The sequence below is a fragment of the Coregonus clupeaformis genome, chromosome 14 (genome assembly GCF_020615455.1).
Source record: "Coregonus clupeaformis isolate EN_2021a chromosome 14, ASM2061545v1, whole genome shotgun sequence".
In the NCBI taxonomy this organism is placed as follows: domain Eukaryota; kingdom Metazoa; phylum Chordata; class Actinopteri; order Salmoniformes; family Salmonidae; genus Coregonus; species Coregonus clupeaformis.
In genome coordinates, this window is record NC_059205.1 from 6601569 (window position 1) to 6622704 (window position 21136).

The window sequence follows — 21136 nt, forward strand, 5'->3', positions numbered from 1 at the left end:
CTCGCCAGAGGTAGCCTGACTGCCATTAGGTACCGAGATGAGATCCTCAGACCCCTTGTGAGACCATATGCTGGTGCGGTTGGCCCTTGGTTCCTCATAAAGCAAGACAATGATAGACCTCATGTGGCTGGAGTGTGTCAGCAGTTCCTGCAAGAGGAAGGCATTGATGCTATGGACTGGCCCGCCCGTTCCCCAGACCTGAATCCAATTGAGCACATCTGGGACATCATGTCTCGCTCCATCCACCAACGCCACGTTGCACCACAGACTGTCCAGGAGTTGGCGGATGCTTTAGTCCAGGTCTGGGAGGAGATCCCTCAGGAGACCATCCGCCACCTCATCAGGAGCATGCCCAGGCGTTGTAGGGAGGTCATACAGGCACGTTGAGGCCACACACACTACTGAGCCTCATTTTGACTTGTTTTAAGGACATTACATCCATAGTTGGATCAGCCTGTAGTGTGGTTTTCCACTTTTAATTTTGAGGTTGACTCCAAATCCAGACCTCCATGGGTTGATAAATTTGATTTCCATTGATAATTTTTGTGATTTTGTTGTCAGCACATTCAACTATGTAAAGAAAAAAGTATTTAATAAGATTATTTCATTCATTCAGATCTAGGATATGTTGTTTAAGTGTTCCCTTTATTTTTTTGAGCAGTGTGTATGTATGTATGTATGTGTATGTGTATGTGTATGTGTGTGTATATATATATATATATATATATATATATATATATATATATATATATATATATATATATATATATATATATATATATATATATATATATATATATATATATATAATTATTATTATTTTTACCTGAATTGAAAATATGATTGTGCCATTACACACTACATAGTCTACTGCATATTACTCGTGGCAGAAAAACATAAAACCCAACTGATTTTAAGATGTCTTTGGTCCATAATTGGTCTAGCAGATTTTTGATGGTTGCTATAAAACCGGAGTAGTCTACCCGGCATGATTTGATATGATCGCTTGATGAGAGAACAAGTTTTTTATTATTTTATTTTTTTGCGGCTTTCTCAAATCATCAATAACCTGTCGTCGCATCATGCAGCCCGTATATGTTTTGATTTCTAAGAAATTCTAAGGTTTGTATCATTCACAACTAAACTAAAAGTAACTAAGTCTAGCATATAGGACCTGTTTCTAATGATCAGTTTTATGCTCAACATAGCCACTTCATACGCACACTCGCTCCAGAATGGGAAAAATATTCATTTCTATTTTAAATTATTATTATAATAAAATCATATCAAATAATGGCTTGGGACGTATAAGCGTATATTGTCAGCTAAATGAACAAGCCTCCAGCCTATGGCACGGAGCACAGCCAGATAACATACAGTAGGCCAACTCATATTCTGTTCTTCTGAAAATACATTTTCTTCATATCATAATATTTCTTTAGGCCTGCCTAAAATAATGGATTTATTGTGATGGTGTATATTAAATGGATTTACTAGACTTTTAAAAATGTGATGTTCCAAAGGCGTACATCAGCGTGTGGACAATAACTGGCTGACAATGTTTCATGACCGCCACAGCCCTGATGACTCATGGCTGATAATCTGTGTGCGTAACTTGTGTGTGTGTGTGTGTGTGTGAAAGCTCTCCGTGCCTTAATGCTGTGCTTCCCTCCTCCTCCTCCTCCTCCTCCTGTCCCTCCTCCTCCTCCTCCTCCTCCTCCTCCTGTCCCTCCTCCTGTCCCCCTCTCCCCTCTTCTCTCACCTCCCCTCTCCCCTCTTCTCTCACCTCCCCTCTCACCTCTCCTCTCCCCTCCCCCTCTCACCTCTTCTCTCCCCTCCCTCTCCCCTCTCCCCTCCCTCTCACCTCTTCTCTCCCCTCCCTCTCACCTCTCCTAATCTCCCCTCCCTCCCCGTGTCTCTGCTTTGCCCATTAGATGAGTCAGACCCAGAGCAGTCCACTGAGTCCTGGGGAGAGTGTGAGGGGAGGTTAGTGCCTCCCTGCAGGATGTTCTCAGCAGGTAACGGTACTGCATCCTGGGTCCTCTAGACGCGTGTTGGAGTGTATGTGGGTGTCTTGTCTCCACGTAGTGACTTCAGCACGTCATGTAGCCCCCCCCCCCACTGTCTGCTATGCTGTAAACACACACGCTGTGTGTGTGTGTGTGTGTGTGTGTGTGTGTGTGTCTTGTCCGGGATCAGCCCTGTCCTGCTGCTCAGTCACATCACGTCAGGTCTACCCCCACGCTGCTATGCTACACTGTAAACACACACACCTGTCTCTGCATCTCCTCCCTGCCTGCTCTCTATGGCTTGCTAGCTATCTCACCTCACGCATGTCTTTATGTTGTTGGCTTGATCGTGTTATTAGTGATGAAGAGGGGATTCCAAGGAGCTAACAGTTTTTTTGCGCGTGATGGAGATATATGGTGCAAAAGATGGGGAGGGGGAGGGACCCCCCTGCATCACTTTATTGCATCACATTTGTTGTTGTTGATGATGATGATCTTGACTGCATCCCAAATAGCACTGTCCCGTATATAGTGCACTACTTTTGACCAGGCTCCATAGGGCTCAGGTGCAGTATATAGGCTGGGAATAGGGTGCAATTTGGGATGAACACCTTGCTGGTTTAGAGATGTGTGTATTTGTCTGGTTTAAAGTCTAACCCTGTTGTCTGTCCTAACTCTGTCTGTAGATAAAGACGGCCCGGATAAGAAGAAAAACAAGAAGGAGTCTGGGGGAAGTAAGAAGGTCCCGGTCAATCTTCTGTTTGGCTACCCGCTGTCGGAACGCAAGCAGATGGCCCTACTGATGCAGATGACCGCCAGGGACAACAGCCCAGGTTAGTCAAACACTTTCATGCCCCGTCTCCTCTCCCTCGCTCCCTCTCTCTTACCGTCTCCTCTCCCTCTCTCTTACCGTCTCCTCTCCCTCTCTCTTACCGTCTCCTCTCCCTCTCTCTTACCGTCTCCTCTCCCTCTCTCTCTCCGTCTCCTCTCCCTCTCTCTCTTACAGTCTCCTCTCCCTCTCTCCCTCTCTCTTACCGTCTCCTCTCCCTCTCTCTTACCGTCTCCTCTCCCTCTCTCTTACCATCTCCTCTCCCTCTCTCTTACCGTCTCCTCTCCCTCTCTCTCTCCGTCTCCTCTCCCTCTCTCTCTACCGTCTCCTCTCCCTCTCTCCCTCTCTCTTACCGTCTCCTCTCCCTCTCTCTTACCGTCTCCTCTCCGTCTCTCTTACCGTCTCCTCCTCTCCTCTCTCTTACCGTCTCCTCTCCCTCTCTCTTACCGTCTCCTCTCCCTCTCTCTACCGTCTCCTCTCCCCTCTCTCTTACCGTCTCCTCTCCCTCTCTCTCTTACAGTCTCCTCTCCCTCTCTCTCTTACAGTCTCCTCTCCCTCTCTCTCTCTCCCCTCTCTCTTACCGCCTCCTCTCCCTCTCTCTTACCGTCTCCTCTCCCTCTCTCTTACCGTCTCCTCTCCCTCTCTCTTACCATCTCTCCCTCTCTCTCTCCTTCTCTCTTACCGTCTCCTCTCCCTCTCTCTTACCGTCTCCTCTCCCTCTCTCTTACCGTCTCCTCTCCCTCTCTCTTACCTTCTCCTCTCCCTCTCTCCCTCTCTCTTACCGTCTCCTCTCCCTCTCTCTTACCGTCTCCTCTCCCTCTCTCTTACCGTCTCCTCTCCCTCTCTCTCTTACCGTCTCCTCTCCCTCTCTCTTACCGTCTCCTCTCCCTCTCTCTCTACCGTCTCCTCTCCCTCTCTCTTACCGTCTCCTCTCTCTCTCTCTTCTCCCGTCTCCTCTCCCTCTCTCTCTACCGTCTCCTCTCTCCCTCTCTCTTACCGTCTCCTCTCCCTCTCTCTTACCGTCTCCTCTCTCCCTCTCTTACCGTCTCCTCTCCCTCTCTCTTACCGTCTCCTCTCCCTCTCTCTTACCGTCTCCTCTCCCTCTCTCCCTCTCTCTTACCGTCTCCTCTCCTCTCTCTCTCTCTACCGTCTCCCTCTCTCTCTCTCTTACCGTCTCCTCTCCCTCTCTCTCTCTCTCTCTCTACCGTCTCCTCTCCCTCTCTCTTACCGTCTCCTCTCCCTCTCTCTTACCGTCTCCTCTCCTCTCTCTTACCGTCTCCTCTCCCTCTCTCTTACCGTCTCCTCTCCTCTCTCTCTTACCGTCTCCTCTCCCTCTCTCTCTTACCGTCTCCTCTCCCTCTCTCTCTTACCGTCTCCTCTCCCTCTCTCCCTCTCTCTTACCGTCTCCTCTCCCTCTCTCTCTTACCGTCTCCTCTCCCTCTCTCTTACCGTCTCCTCTCCCTCTCTCTTACCGTCTCCTCTCCCTCTCTCTTACCGTCTCCTCTCCCTCTCTCTTACCGTCTCCTCTCCCTCTCTCTTACCGTCTCTCTCCCTCTCTCTTACCGTCTCCTCTCTCTCTCTCTCCTCTCTCTTACCGTCTCCTCTCCCTCTCTCTTACCGTCTCCTCTCCCTCTCTCTTACTGCTCTCTCTCTCCCTCTCTCTTACCGTCTCCTCTCCCTCTCTCTTACCGTCTCCTCTCCCTCTCTCCCTCTCTCTTACCGTCTCCTCTCCCTCTCTCCCTCTCTCTTACCGTCTCCTCTCCCTCTCTCTTACCGTCTCCCCTCTCTCCCTCTCTCTTACCGTCTCCTCTCCTCTCTCTTACCGTCTCCTCTCCCTCTCTCTTACCGTCTCCTCTCCCTCTCTCTTACCGTCTCCTCTCCCTCTCTCCCTCTCTCTTACCGTCTCCTCTCCCTCTCTCTTACCGTCTCCTCTCCCTCTCTCTACCCTCTCCTCTCTACCGTCTCCTCTCCCTCTCTCTTACCGTCTCCTCTCCCTCTCTCTTACCGTCTCCTCTCCCTCTCTCTTACCGTCTCCTCTCTCCTCTCTCCCTCTCTCTCTACCGTCTCCCTCTCTCTCTCTCTCTCTTACCGTCTCTCTCTCCCTCTCTCTTACCGTCTCCTCTCCCTCTCTCTCTTCGTCTCCTCTCCCTCTCTCCCTCTCTCTTACCGTCTCCTCTCCCTCTCTCCCTCTCTCTTACCGTCTCCTCTCCCTCTCTCTTACCGTCTCTCTCCCTCTCTCTTACCGTCTCCTCTCCCTCTCTCTTACCGTCTCCTCTCCCTCTCTCTTACCGTCTCCTCTCCCTCTCTCTTACCGTCTCCTCTCCCTCTCTCTTACCGTCTCCTCTCCCTCTCTCTTACCGTCTCCTCTCCCTCTCTCTTACCGTCTCCTCTCCCTCTCTCTTACCGTCTCCTCTCCCTCTCTCTTACCGTCTCCTCTCCTCTCTCTTACCGTCTCCTCTCCCTCTCTCTTACCGTCTCCTCTCCCTCTCTCCCTCTCTCTTACCGTCTCCTCTCCCTCTCTCTTACCGTCTCCTCTCCCTCTCTCTTACCGTCTCCTCTCCCTCTCTCTTACCGTCTCCTCTCCCTCTCTCCCTCTCTCTTACCGTCTCCTCTCCCTCTCTCTTACCGTCTCCTCTCCCTCTCTCTTACCGTCTCCTCTCCCTCTCTCTTACCGTCTCCTCTCCCTCTCTCTTACCGTCTCCTCTCCCTCTCTCTTACCGTCTCCTCTCCCTCTCTCTTACCGTCTCCTCTCCCTCTCTCTCTTACCGTCTCCTCTCCCTCTCTCTCTTACAGTCTCCTCTCCCTCTCTCTCTTACCGTCTCCTCTCCCTCTCTCCCTCTCTCTTACCGTCTCCTCTCCCTCTCTCTTACCGTCTCCTCTCCCTCTCTCTTACCGTCTCCTCTCCCTCTCTCTTACCGTCTCCTCTCCCTCTCTCTCTACCGTCTCCTCTCCCTCTCTCTTACCGTCTCCTCTCCCTCTCTCTTACCGTCTCCTCTCCCTCTCTCTTACCGTCTCCTCTCCCTCTCTCTTACCGTCTCCTCTCCCTCTCTCTCTTACCGTCTCCTCTCCCTCTCTCTTACCGTCTCCTCTCCCTCTCTCTCTTACGTCTCCTCTCCCTCTCTCCCTCTCTCTTACCGTCTCCTCTCCCTCTCTCCCTCTCTCTTACCGTCTCCTCTCCCTCTCTCTTACCGTCTCCTCTCCCTCTCTCCCTCTCTCTTACGTCTCCTCTCTCTTACCGTCTCCTCTCCCTCTCTCTTACCGTCTCCTCTCCCTCTCTCCCTCTCTCTTACCGTCTCCTCTCCCTCTCTCTCCCTCTCTCTTACCGTCTCCTCTCCCTCTCTCTTACCGTCTCCTCTCCTCTCTCTTACTCTCTCTCCCTCTCTCTTACCGTCTCCTCTCCCTCTCTCTTACCGTCTCCTCTCCCTCTCTCTTACCGTCTCCTCTCCCTCTCTCTCTGCCTCTCTCCGTCTCTCTCCCTCTCTCTTACCGTCTCCTCTCCTCTCTCTCTTACCGTCTCCTCTCTCTCTCTCTCTCTCTTACCGTCTCCTCTCCCTCTCTCTTACCGTCTCCTCTCTCTCTCTCTTACCGTCTCCTCTCCTCTCCTCTCTCTCTACCGTCTCCTCTCCCTCTCTCTTACCGTCTCCTCTCTCTCTCTCCCCTCTCCTCTCTCTTACCGTCTCCTCTCTCCTCTCTCTCTTACCGTCTCTCTCTCTCCTCTCTCTCTTACCGTCTCCTCTCCCTCTCTCTTACCGTCTCCTCTCCTCTCTCTTTACCGTCTCCTCTCCCTCTCTCTTACCGTCTCCTCTCCCTCTCTCTTACCGTCTCCTCTCCCTCTCTCTTCTGCTCTCCGTCTCCTCTCCCTCTCTCTTACCTCTCCTCTCCCTCTCTCTTCACGTCTCCTCTCCCTCTCTCTTACCGTCTCCTCTCCCTCTCTCTTACCGTCTCCTCTCCCTCTCTCTTACCGTCTCCTCTCCCTCTCTCTCTCCTCTCTCTCTTTACGTCTCCTCTCCCTCTCTCTCTTACGTCTCCTCTCCCTCTCTCTTACCGTCTCCTCTCCTCTCTCTTACTGTCTCTCTCCCTCTCTCTTACCGTCTCCTCTCCCTCTCTCTTCCGTCTCCTCTCCCTCTCTCTTCTCCTCCCCTCTCTCTTACCGTCTCCTCTCCTCTCTCTTCCGTCTCTCTCTCTCCGTCTCCTCTCCTCTCTCTTACCGTCTCCTCTCCCTCTCTCTTACCGTCTCCTCTCCCTCTCTCTTACCGTCTCCTCTCCCTCTCTCTTACCGTCTCCTCTCCCTCTCTCTTACCGTCTCCTCTCCCTCTCTCTCCCTCTCTCTTCGTCTCCTCTCCTCTCTCCCTCTCTCTTACCGTCTCCTCTCCCTCTCTCTTACCGTCTCCTCTCCCTCTCTCTTACCGTCTCCTCTCCCTCTCTCTTGCCGTCTCCTCTCCTCTCTCTTACCGTCTCCTCTCCCTCTCTCTCCGTCTCCTCTCTCCTCTCTCTTACCGTCTCCTCTCCCTCTCTCTTACTGCCTCCTCTCCCTCTCTCTTACCGTCTCCTCTCCCTCTCTCCTCTCTCTTACCGTCTCCTCTCCCTCTCTCCCTCTCTCTTACCGTCTCCTCTCCCTCTCTCCCTCTCTCTCCTCTCCTCTCCTCTCTCTTACCGTCTCCTCTCCCTCTCTCTTACTCGTCTCCTCTCTCTTACCGTCTCCTCTCTCTCTACCGTCTCCTCTCTCTCCTCTCTCTTACCGTCTCCTCTCCCTCTCTCTCACCGTCTCCTCTCCCTCTCTCTTACCGTCTCTCTCTCCCTCTCTCTTACCGTCTCCTCTCCCTCTCTCTCTACCGTCTCCTCTCCCTCTCTCTTACCGTCTCCTCTCCCTCTCTCTTACCGTCTCCTCTCTCCCTCTCTCTTACCGTCTCCTCTCCTCTCTCTTACCCCTCTCCCTCTCTCTTCCTCTCTCCCTCTCTCTTACCGTCTCCTCTCCCTCTCTCTTACGTCTCCTCTCCCTCTCTCTTACCGTCTCCTCTCCCTCTCTCCCTCTCTCTTACCGTCTCCTCTCCCTCTCTCCCTCTCTCTTACCGTCTCCTCTCCCTCTCTCCCTCTCTCTTACCGTCTCCTCTCCCTCTCTCTTACCGTCTCCTCTCCCTCTCTTACCGTCTCCTCTCTCTTACCGTCTCCTCTCTCTTACCGTCTCCTCTCTCCCTCTCTCTTACCGTCTCCTCTCCCTCTCTCTTACCGTCTCCTCTCCCTCTCTCCCTCTCTCTTACCGTCTCCTCTCCCTCTCTCTTACCGTCTCCTCTCCCTCTCTCCCTCTCTCTTACCGTCTCCTCTCTCCCTCTCTCTTACCGTCTCCTCTCCCTCTCTTACCGTCTCCTCTCCCTCTCTCTTACCGTCTCCTCTCCCTCTCTCCCTCTCTCTTACCGTCTCCTCTCCTCTCTCCCTCTCTCTTACCGTCTCCTCTCCTCTTATCAGCCTTTAGGGATGTGGATTATTACTATAGTTATCATAAGGATGAGTCATAATGCTAAACAACAGCTTTAAAGATAATGGACCTCCCAGTTACCAGAAACATCAACAGATTTATTTTTCTCTGTTGAGTCATTTTGTTTGGTTGAGTGTTACTTAATCTCTCGTCTAACTCTTTCTCTCTCCCTCTCCTCCTCAGACTCGACCCCCAGCCACCCGTCCCAGGCCCCCCCGGTGCAGAAGAAGCCCCCCAGCAGCTCGGCCTCCAGAGCGAGGGACAAGGTGAACAAGAGGAACGAGCGTGGCGAGACGCCGCTACACATGGCGGCCATACGAGGGGACGCCGAGCATGTCAAGGAGCTCATCAGCCTCGGGGCTGACGTCAACATTAAAGACTTCGCAGGTAAAAGAACACCTGACCACCCTTGATACAACTATAAGGGTCTATAGTGCAGAGATTTGCAGAAGTGTTGAGGATTCAACACAGTTTATACTAAATGTTATGTTGCCCAGTGGTACTTGTTTAAATGTATCCTATAGAAACAATTAATCAAGTAGGTTAGGTTTATCAAGTAGGTTATGTTAGTACTGCGTAGTTTGGAAAACTATTTGTCATTACCGTAAAATAAAATACAACCTCCTGTTTCTTTGTCAGGCTGGACGCCCCTTCACGAGGCGTGTAACCTTGGTTTCTACGACGTGGCGAAGGTTCTGATCGCGGCCGGCGCAGAAGTCAACACCCAGGGTCTGGATGACGACACGCCGCTCCACGATGCCTCCAGTAGTGGACATACAGACGTACGTTTGCTACTGCTACTCATCCCTCCCTCCCTCCCGCTCGCTCTATATACCGGGGGACCTTGGATTTTTAAGATTCAAGTTGAGAACTGATTAATTCTGTCAACTAACCATCGACCCAGTAGTAATGATAATACAACTTGTTCTAAAGAAAACACGTTATTTTCTGCGTTTTCTTATTTTGTAGTTCTCTTAAACTCAGGCGTTTCCACCCTTTTAGGTGTTTGTTCAGGACCTTAACGGGTTCGCTGACCACTTGTCCTGTTCTCTTCCGTCTAGATTGTGAAGCTGCTGCTGAGACACGGAGGGAATGCGTTCCAGGCCAACAGGCGAGGGGAGCGCCCCGTAGACGTAGCTGATTCCCAGGAGCTGAAGCTCCTCCTAAAGGGAGAGGTGCCCCTCTCAGACGCAGAGGATAGCTCCTCAGGTATGGTGTCCTGTAGAGGATAGCTCCTCAGGTATGGTGTCCTGTAGAGGATAGCTCCTCAGGTATGGTGTCCTGTAGAGGATAGCTCCTCAGGTATGGTGTCCTGTAGAGGATAGCTCCTCAGGTATGGTGTCCTGTAGAGGATAGCTCCTCAGGTATGGTGTCCTGTAGAGGATAGCTCCTCGGGTATGGTGTCCTGTAGAGGATAGCTCCTCGGTTATGGTGTCCTGTAGGGGATAGCTCCTCAGGTATGGTGTCCTGTAGAGGATAGCTCCTCAGGTATGGTGTCCTGTAGAGGATAGCTCCTCAGGTATGCTGTCCTGTAGAGGATAGCTTCTCAGGTATGCTGTCCTGTAGAGGATAGCTCCTCAGGTATGCTGTCCTGTAGAGGATAGCTCCTCGGGGATGGTGTCCTGTAGAGGATAGCTCCTCGGGGATGGTGTCCTGGAGGGGATAGCTCCTCGGGTATGGTGTCCTGTAGGGGATAGCTCCTCAGGTATGGTGTCCTGGAGGGGATAGCTCCTCGGGTATGGTGTCCTGTAGAGGATAGCTCCTCGGGTATTGGTGTCCTGTAGGGGATAGCTCCTCAGGTATGGTGTCCTGGGGGATAGCTCCTCGGGTATGGTGTCCTGTAGAGGATAGCTCCTCGGGTATGGTGTCCTGTAGGGGATAGCTCCAAAGGGTATGGTGTCCTGTAGGGGATAGCTCCAACGGGTATGGTGTCCTGTAGAGGGATAGCTCCTCGGGTATGGTGTCCTGTAGAGGATAGCTCCCAGGGTATGGTGTCCTGTAGAGGATAGCTCCAAAGGGTATGGTGTCCTGTAGAGGATAGCTCCTCGGGTATGGTGTCCTGTAGAGGATAGCTCCTCAGGGATGGTGTCCTGTAGAGGGATAGCTCCTCGGGTATGGTGTCCTGTAGGGGATAGCTCCTCAGGTATGGTGTCCTGTAGAGGATAGCTCCAAAGGGGTATGGTGTCCTGTAGAGGATAGCTCCTCGGGGATGGTGTCCTGTAGAGGATAGCTCCAAAGGGTATGGTGTCCTGTAGAGGATAGCTCCTCGGGTATGGTGTCCTGTGGGGATAGCTCCTTCAGGGTATGGTGTCCTGTAGAGGATAGCTCCTCAGGGTATGGTGTCCTGTAGAGGATAGCTCCTCAGGGATGGTGTCCTGTAGAGGATAGCTCCTCAGGTATGCTGTCCTGTAGAGGATAGCTCCTCAGGTATGCTGTCCTGTAGAGGATAGCTCCTCGGGGATGGTGTCCTGTAGAGGATAGCTCCTCGGGGATGGTGTCCTGTAGAGGATAGCTCCTCGGGTATGGTGTCCTGTAGAGGATAGCTCCTCAGGGTATGGTGTCCTGGAGGGATAGCTCCTCGGGGATGGTGTCCTGTAGAGGATAGCTCCTCGGGGATGGTGTCCTGTAGAGGATAGCTCCTCGGGTATGGTGTCCTGTAGGGGATAGCTCCTCAGGTATGGTGTCCTGGAGGGGATAGCTCCTCGGGTATGGTGTCCTGTAGAGGATAGCTCCTCGGGTATGGTGTCCTGTAGGGGATAGCTCCGGGGTATGGTGTCCTGTAGGAGGATAGCTCCAAAGGGGTATGGTGTCCTGGAGGATAGCTCCCTCGGGTATGGTGTCCTGTAGAGGATAGCTCCAAGGGGTATGGTGTCCTGTAGAGGATGGCTCCTAAGGTATGGTGTCCTGTAGAGGATAGCTCCGGTATGCTGTCCTGTAGAGGATAGCTCCTCAGGTATGCTGTCCTGTAGAGGATAGCTCCTCAGGTATGCTGTCCTGTAGAGGATAGCTCCTCAGGTATGCTGTCCTGTAGAGGATAGCTCCTCGGGGATGGTGTCCTGTAGAGGATAGCTCCTCGGGGATGGTGTCCTGTAGAGGATAGCTCCTCGGGTATGGTGTCCTGTAGGGGATAGCTCCTCAGGTATGGTGTCCTGGAGGGGATAGCTCCTCGGGTATGGTGTCCTGTAGAGGATAGCTCCTCGGGTATGGTGTCCTGTAGAGGATAGCTCCTCGGGTATGGTGTCCTGTAGGGGATAGCTCCTCAGGTATGGTGTCCTGGAGGGGATAGCTCCTCGGGTATGGTGTCCTGTAGAGGATAGCTCCTCGGGTATGGTGTCCTGTAGGGGATAGCTCCAAAGGGGTATGGTGTCCTGTAGAGGATAGCTCCAAAGGGGTATGGTGTCCTGTAGAGGATAGCTCCCAAAGGGGTATGGTGTCCTGTAGAGGATAGCTCCAAAGGGGTATGGTGTCCTGTAGAGGATAGCTCCCCGGGGATGGTGTCCTGTAGAGGATAGCTCCTCAGGGATGGTGTCCTGTAGAGGATAGCTCCTCGGGTATGGTGTCCTGTAGGGGATAGCTCCTCAGGTATGGTGTCCTGTAGAGGATAGCTCCAAAGGGGTATGGTGTCCTGTAGAGGATAGCTCCTCGGGGATGGTGTCCTGTAGAGGATAGCTCCTCGGGGATGGTGTCCTGTAGAGGATAGCTCCTCGGGGATGGTGTCCTGTAGAGGATAGCTCCTCGGGTATGGTGTCCTGTAGAGGATAGCTCCCCAGGTATGGTGTCCTGTAGAGGATAGCTCCAAAGGGGGATGGTGTCCTGTAGAGGATAGCTCCAAAGGGGGATGGTGTCCTGTAGAGGATAGCTCCAAAGGGGGATGGTGTCCTGTAGAGGATAGCTCCAAAGGGGGATGGTGTCCTGTAGAGGTGTGTTTTTATAATATATTTTCAAAAGTAAAGGTGTGTGTGTTATAGATCTCCCTCATTTTGTTATCTTTGATTACATATGGCCATTTACCTTTTGAATCAGACTTGATTAGAAACAAGGTTGTAATCGTTCTGTGTTCCTCAACCGAGTAGCTGTGCCACTAGAGATCCTGGTTAGAATCCAGGCTCTGTCGTAGCCGGCCGCGACCGGGAGACCCATTGGGCGGCGCACAATTGGCCCGGCGTCGTCCAGGGTAGGGGAGGGAATGGCCGGCAGGGAATGTAGCTCAGTTGGTAGAGCATGGCGTTTGCAACGCCAGGGTTGTGGGTTCGATTCCCACGGGGGGCCAGTATGATTTAAAAAAGTAAAAAATAATGTATGCACTCACTGACTGTAAGTCGCTCTGGATAAGAGCGTCTGCTAAATGACTAAAAATATAAATGTATACAAACACTGGCGATCAAACAAGATTTTAATTCCTCTATTTTCCTCTGTTCTCTCTACAGAGTCAGAAGGCCCTCTGTCGGTGAACCCCTCCAGTGTGGACGTTGATGACGACAACCTGGATGACTCTGACGTGGAAAAGGACTCTGACGGAAAGCAGAGCACCGTGAAGGCCTCATCCTCCATGTCTGGCCTGGACGAGTATGAGTTCAAAGACGAGGAGGAAGAGGAGGACCTGAGTAAAGCCCTGAACGACCGACACATCCTCCGGAGAGAGCTGAGGCAGAGGGAGAAAGAGGAGAAGGAGAGGAATCATTTGGCGAAACAGAGCGGTAAAGGGAACGGGAGTGGCTCGGTCCAGTCCTCTAAGTCTAAGAAGACAAAGACGTCGTCACGTGTTCGCTACTGCAGCTCGGATAGTTCCAGTGATGAGATGGAGATGCCAACAGAGAGAAGGAGCTCTCCGACCTGCTCCAATGGCTCTGAGGGACACAAGGCGTCAGACGCCAGCAGGACTAAGAAGGAGAACGTCGGCAGCCTCACGACTTCCGAACAGAAAGACAAAAGCAGCAAAGTCAAGAAGAAGAACAAGAGCAAGAACAAGGAGAACCAGGAGGACGGGAAGGAGAACAGCAAAGCTCTGGTGTCGGAGACACACACGGACAAGAACAGCCGAGGACTCTGTGGGGACGAGGACTCGTTCAAGATCTCCTTCAGTCCCAAGGACGACTCGTCCGTCCACCTCTTCCACCTGTCCGCCACCGTCAACTCCCCCAAGCTCAACTACGGCCTGGCCGACAAGCAGCCGTCCTCTAACCCGCTCAAACAGGAGAACGCCAAGATGACGTGCGTCTCGATTGCCGAAGGCCCCTGTCCGCCGGATGGTGTCAAGTACAACCACTACAACCCAGAGTCCGAGTTCTGCACGGAAAGCTCCAGTAGTAAGGGCTGCAAGCACAAGGAGAAGAGCAAGCACCACCAGAAGGACGTCACCGTGGACTGTAGTGTTGGTGGTGGGGGGGTGGATGGAGGCTCCAGTCTGAATAATAAAGAAGGCAGCGTTGCCAACAGTGTGGACAGCTCTGAGGGTGGTGCCTTACAGAAGATGGACAAAGATGGCAAAGTGGTCAAAAAGCATAAACTAAAACACAAGGAGAAGGACAACCACATCGGGGAGTATGAGGCGGACAGGGAGAGGAACCGCCACCGGCAGAAGGAGGGAGGCAGGAAGGACGGCCACAGGAACCTGGAGTTCGACAGGGAGTTCTGGAAAGAGAACTTCTTCAATGATGACGAACCTCTGCCTCCAGGGAAAATGGAGAGCGAGACCGAGAGGGAGGACGGCAGATCTCCTCAGAAGACCTCGACATCGGACGGCAGATCTCCTCAGAAGACCTCGACATCGGACGGCAGATCTCCACAGAAGACCTCGACATTGGACGGCAGATCTCCTCAGAAGACCTCGACATTGGACGGCAGATCTCCTCAGAAGACCTCGACATCGGACGGCTCTCCTGAAGAGAGAGGGACGAAAGAAAAACGCCTCTCTAGCAGCAAGGAGACGAGGAGAGAGGAGCAAGATAAGGATAAAGACAAGGTGGTGATGAAAGAGAGGAAGGAAACATCTGCTGTCTGTAAAGAGGAGAAGGGAGGAAAGGATGGGAAGCCCAGTGAGCTTGAGGAGAGGACAGAGTGCCTCAGCTCCAGCTCTGGACGGACTACCTCTGTTCCTGACGAGTCACAGCATAACGCTGCAAGCGTGAAAGATGAACTGGAGGATAAACCAGTAACGGGGACCATGTCTGCGGCTGATCTAGACCAACTGGATGCCTCTGAGAAAGACCAGCGGGACAAATCCGACAGGAGGCCTTCTGTAAAGGAACGGGAGACCGAAAAGACTGATAAAAAGCATCCCGATAAGGAGAAGAAGGTCAAGATGGAGCACCTGGAGAAATCAGAGAATTCACAGAATTCCATGGATCGCTGGAGGGAGAAGGAGAGGGTGGCGTCTGGCTCGTCTCATTCGTCCCCTGGTGACAAGAACCACAAAGAGAGCGAAAAGCTCAGAGCCTCGTCCACAAAAAAACACGAGGAGAGCAAGGACAAGAAGAGCAAAGAGAAGCCAGATAAAAGGAGCTGCAGGGAGAGGGAGTACAGCGGAGGAGAGAACAGAGACAGGATAGGCTGGGACAACAAAGGAAAACCACCTTCGGAGAAATTCACTGATCACAGTAAATCGGAAAAGGACAAAGACAAAGACTGCGATAAGAAGAAAAGGGAAATATCTAAAGACGGCTCATTTTCCTCCAGCTCTAACCTGAAGCTCCCATTGGAAGAGAAGAAAGGCTACGTGTCTGAAAGTGGCAAGACCACACAAGCAAAACTACTAAAGGAGGAAGTCCCAGAGAAAGACGGAGACCGACGAGACAGAGAATCCAGAGACTCTGACCGGCACAGAGATCGGGACAAGGACAAAGAGCGTCTCAAGGGCGACAAGGACCGTTCCAAGGAGGTTAGCAAGGCCTCTAAGACCAAACCCAACGAGACCGAGACTGACCGAGACAACAGGTCCAAAGCTAAAGCCTCGCCTGCCACCCGGGAAGAGAAGCGGCCCAAAGAGAAACGTCTGGTCAATGAGGACCTGAGGCAGACCAGCTTCGAACGCATGCTGAGTCTGAAGGACCAGGAGATTGAACAGTGGCACCGGAAGCATCTAGAAAAGATCAAACAGAAGGAGAGGGAGAGGATGAAACAACGACCCTCCTCTACGACGACAGACCCAGGGAAGCTCAAAAGCAAAGCCAAGACGATGTCCTTGTCTTCTGGAGAACAGTGTTCGAGCAAAGAACTGCTTCGCTCCGAAGGCTCTGGCGACGCTCACGGCCGGGACCTTGACAAACCCATGAAGGAGATTACCAGCTCCAGGACCATGTCCCTGGACGGGAAGATACTCTCATCCCTCAGTGGGAAGTTGATGCCTGGTATGGAGAACAGCTTGAGCAGGTCCCCCAGGCCGGAGAGCGAGCGGTCGGGTCTCATGTCCAGGTCCGTGTCCATGTTCTCTGTGGCCAGTTCTGAGGATTCCTGTCAGGCAACCATGCTGACGCCGAGACCCGTAGAGTACGACTCGGATATGACCCTGGAAGCCTCCCAGGACTCTCAGCCGCCTTTCCTCCAGTGTTCCCTCCTCTCACGGTCTAGATCGCCTGCCGTTCACGACAAAGACTACAACGGTCTTCCAGACTCGGTGCAAGGTAACAGAACTCCGCTGCAGAGCCGACACACTTCCCCCTACCTTATGGCTATTCTGGATGAGGACGCAAACTCTGCGACGGCAGGTAAACCTTTTGAAACTCTGTCAAAGGCCAGTGTGGTGCCAGCTGCTCAACCCAGTGAAGAGCCTTCAAGTGTTCAGCTTCTTTCAGAAACCTGTGCAGATCCAGAGGAGAGCCAGAGTCAAAGGGGTCCTACTCAGATGCTTCCAAATTTCCCTAATGCAAGAGCCGATGCAGATCTCAACACTGAGAGTGAAGGGAACACCACTCCAAGAACAGATGCAGATCTCAACACTGAGAGTGAAGGGAACTCCGCTCCAAGAACAGACGCGGATCTCAACACTGAGAGTGAAGGGAACACCGCTCCAGGTGTCCATCTCCCACCTCAAGTGTCCAACACCGGAGACCCTCACGTAAAGGACTCCTCAACACTTCAGCAGGCTGGTGTCCCACAGCTAGCAACACCAGCACAGAGAGGGTCTTCTTCCACCTCTGACCCTCTCCTAATACGGGACGTACGGTGTATCCCTGTAGAGACCTCCAGTGCGGAGCCTGAATGTAGTAGGAAGGAGCTGCCCTCTGAGGACACGGTGGCGTCGTCATCTCTCTCCTCTCGACCACCGTTCTCATCTCTCTCTGCTAGCCAGTCATGGCAAACCCTTCCAAACGCCAGTATGGTGACCTCCCAGCAGATGCAGACGGAGACTGATCCATCTCTGGCTCTCGATCCTAAAGATAAAGCTCCAGTTGAGAGTGCAGCCAGCAGCGCTGAAAACAGAGCAGCTGTAGAGGGCCTTGAGAGTGCGTTAGTAGCGTCTAGACAGGTATGGATGGACAACCCAGTAGCGTCCACCAGCGCACACACACCACCCAGTGCTAGCACAGAGGAGTCTGTGCAGAGTGCTGGTAGACCCAATGAATCTCAAGAGGACATGGACACTAACGCAAGCATTCAGGACTGTAAGCAATCCAGATTCTCCGGTGACGACGTCGGTTCCGGTGATCCTCGGCCGGACAAAAACGATAATGCTAGCCAGCATACACCATCCACCGTGTCGCGCTGCCCGAGCCCTGAACACAAATCAGAAGAAACTTCTGATGCACCCGACTGCGCATTGGAGAAGAACAGGGATCCTGAGGCCATGTCAACAGGAAGGGTTAGTTGTTGGTCTTCATCAGAGGGCAGCAATATGGTCACCGTCCCAGAGGTGAAATCAGAGCCATGCCCAGAGCCAATGGATGTGGCTTCTATCTCCGAGGAGAGATCAGAAGGACAGACTCTCTTGACTGCTGGATCAGACCAGACCCAGAGTGCTTGTGGACAGTGTAGTAACTACCAGCAGGGCTCCCAGACAGACCCGAGTGGTAGTGGTGGTAGTTACAGCAGCAGTGGGGTCTCTGCTAGCTCTTCGCCCCAGTCAGGGGACAGAGACTCTGACTCCTCCGGGGCTAAGGCCAAGGTCCGCTCCCTAACCATAGAGGAGGGCCAGGACGTCCAGCAGACCCACCCCAGGAAGAGGAAAATGCCCAGGACGTCTACTTCAAACCAGGCCAGAGGCAGCACACAACAGGTGGGTTCTTCTGGAGGATAGGATAAGGAGGGTTGGAGGTGAGGGAGGGAAGGAATAGAGGGATGGGTGTATGGTTGAGAGGGAATGAGGTTTAGTAGGGTAGGTTTAGTGAAGGAGGGATACTGGAGCGGTAGGTTCCTCTACCTTATCTTACCGTATGTCTCCTCTACCTTATCTTATCGTATGTCTCCTCTACCTTATCTCACTGTATGTCTCCTCTACCTTATCTCACTGTATGTCTCCTCTGCCTTATCTCACTGTATGTCTCCTCTACCTTATCTTATCGTATGTCTCCTCTACCTTATCTCACTGTGTCTCCTCTACCTTATCTCACTGTATGTCTCCTCTACCTTATCTTACTGTATGTCTCCTCTACCTTATCTTACTGTATGTCTCCTCTACCTTATCTTACTGTATGTCTCCTCTACCTTATCTCACTGTATGTCTCCTCTACTTTATCTTACCGTATGTCTCTTCTCGTCTTTGCTCAGGGGAAGGAGACGCCTCAGCAGTCTCTGGCGGCCATCGTTGACTCTCTGAAGCTGGAGGAGATTGAGCCGTACCAGACAGAGAGGGCCAACCCTTACTACGAGTTCCTGCACATCCGCAAGAAGATCGAGGAGAAGCGCAAAGTGCTGCTGAGCGTCATTCCCCAGCCGCCGCAGTATTACGACGAATACGTGACGTTTACAGGATCTTACCTGCTAGACGGGAACCCGCTCGGCAAACTCTGTATTCCAACAGTGAGTCTGGAGTTCTGTTCATCAACTCTCATCTATTCATCTTCACTCTGATCTGTTCATCTGTTCATCTCCCCATCTGTCTTCCCTTCCTCTGTATTCCAACGGTGAGTCTGGAGTTTGATCATTATAGGGTTCGGTGCTCCTTGACTAAAAAGCTCTATTGACAACCTTTTAAGGATCTGACCCCTTTTTTTCAATTTTCGCCTTAAATGACATACCCAAATCTAACTGCCTGTAGCTCAGGACCTGAAGCAAGGATGTGCATATTCTTGATATCATTTGAAAGGAAACACTTTGAAGTTTGTGGAAATTTGAAATTAATGTAGGAGAATATAACATTAGATCTGGTAAAAGATAATACAAACCAAAAAATATGTTTTCGATTTTTTGTGATGTAGGAATCTAGATGTAATTTAGTTTGCCAGGAGTTTTCCCAAATGTGCCGAATTAGTTTTCAAGTACATAACTATAGAGAACATACATTTTGTATTACCATAGCATTTTTGTAAGTTTGCACACACTCCCTGGAATGTCATAAATGATGGATCATTGGCTTCCCTATAGAAAATACACTGACCTTCACACATCTAGATGGCCGGGCGGGGTGGGGGTGGAGCCAGAGGTCAAACTGTAGAACCCAGTTCCTACATTTTAATATAAAAATTTATTTTTCAAACAAAACTACACTACATTTTATCTCTGGGACCTTCAGGATGACAAATCAGAGCAAGATTACTGAATGTAAGTACATTATTTACCTTCAGAGGTGAATGTACCAAACAATTTGCTGTGATAAGTGTTTTGTTGTTGTGCACTCTCCTCAAACAATAGCATGGTATTTTTTCACTGTAATAGCTAATTTAGGCTTTCTGCCCATATAAGACATGTCTATGTCCTGGACAGTTGGCTATTGTTTACAACACCATTCTAGTCACATATCTATTGAGCAACAACCGCCCCATATAAGGGATACCGATCCCACAGAGGTTAAGAGTGCATCTCCACTCCTCTGTCCTCTATTTGATCTCCTCTGTCCTCTATTTGATCTCCTCTGTCCTCTATTTGATCTCCTCTGTCCTCTATTTGATCTCCTCTGTCCTCTATTTGATCTCCTCTGTCCTGTATTTGATCTCCTCTGTCCTCTATTCGTTCTCCTCTGTCCTCTATTTGATCTCCTCTGTCCTCTATTTGATCTCCTCTGTCCTCTATTCGATCTCCTCTGTCCTCTATTCGATCTCCTCTGTCCTCTATTCGTTCTCCTCTGTCCTCTATTCGTTCTCCTCTGTCCTCTATTCGTTCTCCTCTGTCCTCTATTCGTTCTCCTCTGTCCTCTATTTGATCTCCTCTGTCCTCTATTTGATCTCCTCTGTCCTCTATTTGATCTCCTCTGTCCTCTATTTGATCTCCTCTGTCCTCTATTCGTTCTCCTCTGTCCTCTATTCGTTCTCCTCTGTCCTCTATTCGTTCTCCTCTGTCCTCTATTCGTTCTCCTCTGTCCTCTATTCGTTCTCCTCTGTCCTCTATTTGTTCTCCTCTGTCCTCTATTCGTTCTCCTCTGTCCTCTATTTGATCTCCTCTGTATTCTCTTCGATCTCCTCTGTCCTCTCTTTTCCTCTCTCTGTCTCCATTGAATGTTTATCTTTATCGCTAATGTCGTCCATTCAAGACACTCCTGCATTAAAGGGTCTTATTAAACAATCTTCAGATGTTTCATGATGTTGAACTTGTCTAACTGTTTGTAACGTTTTATATATATTTGTCTCTGTAACAGATAACTCCCCCTCCGTCTCTGCCAGACCAACTGAAGGAGATGTTTAAGCAACAGGAGGTTGTTCGTATGAAGCTGCGCTTGCAACACAGCATTGAACGGGTATGTGGAGTAATTAAACTCAGTCCTATTCGATCTTCCTTTATAGCGTGATCATACTTATTTTATAAACATTGTTATATATACTTTGAAAACTGTTTGACGTTACAAATACAAGCTTTTATCTTATTAGCTGCCTTCTCTGCTTTGTTCAGTCTCAACTATTAAACTCAACTCTGCCTTTCGGCCCTAATGAATTATTACAAAAACAAAAGCATCCTTATGTCTTGGCTAACTCAACACCCTCTTCTCTCTTTCCAGGAAAAGTTAATAGTCTCCAACGAGCAGGAGGTGTTACGAGTTCACTACCGGGCTGCCAGAACGCTAGCCAATCAGACGCTCCCGTTCAGTGCGTGCACCGTGCTATTGGACGCAGAGGTGTACAACATGCCTCAGGATGCCCAGGCAAGTGGCATGATGTCACGTACTGTAGAATCCGTAAGTTGGTATCAATTAATCAATAGATCACATTAATTTAAAATGTATAACGTACTGTAGAATCAGTAAGTTGGTATCGACTAATCAATAGATCACATTTATTTAAACTAAAATAATGTAGGTTGGCATCAATCAACTAATCAAATGTATTTATAAATCCCTTTGTAAACAGAAGTTGCATTAAACATTCTAGTCATTAAGCAGACACTCAGTGATTTACAGTTAGTTGACACAAAGTGCTTTTACAACAAATGGTTTTTAAACCATAATGGTTTTAACAGAGTTGTAACTCTAACGCTGCCAGTTGTGGGTAACATTGTATTATCAATGTTGTGTTTGTTTGGTTTCCAGGGTGACCAAGATGGCAAGACGTCGGTGAGGGATCGTTTCAACGCCCGGCAGTTTATGTCCTGGTTGCAAGATGTGGACGACAAGTTTGATAAACTCAAGGTACGCTTGGTCTCTGTTAAATGTGGCCCTGCTTGCAGCAGTAAAACTAGTGTTGGATCATATACCCAAAGTAATCTATGGTGTAATGTTTTGTTCATCCATTCAGGATGCTACAG

At 50.8% G+C, this 21136-nt stretch overlaps 1 protein-coding gene across 2 annotated transcripts in view; it reads left to right on the top strand.

Moving 5' to 3' along the window:
* Nucleotides 1-21136, top strand: part of LOC121580560 (ankyrin repeat domain-containing protein 12) — a 70798-nt gene that overhangs the window by 47663 nt on the left and 1999 nt on the right. Inside the window, exons 4-13 of one of the 2 annotated variants that reach the window (XM_041895500.2) lie at nt 1935-2018; nt 2696-2842; nt 8495-8698; nt 8951-9093; nt 9373-9520; nt 12739-17522; nt 18014-18265; nt 20037-20135; nt 20394-20570; nt 20922-21020. In XM_041895500.2, coding sequence (XP_041751434.1) covers nt 1935-2018; nt 2696-2842; nt 8495-8698; nt 8951-9093; nt 9373-9520; nt 12739-17522; nt 18014-18265; nt 20037-20135; nt 20394-20570; nt 20922-21020 — 6137 coding nt within the window. The remainder of the gene's footprint in view (nt 1-1934; nt 2019-2695; nt 2843-8494; nt 8699-8950; nt 9094-9372; nt 9521-12738; nt 17523-18013; nt 18266-20036; nt 20136-20393; nt 20571-20921; nt 21021-21136) is intronic. The other variant, XM_041895501.2, reaches the window with a different exon arrangement.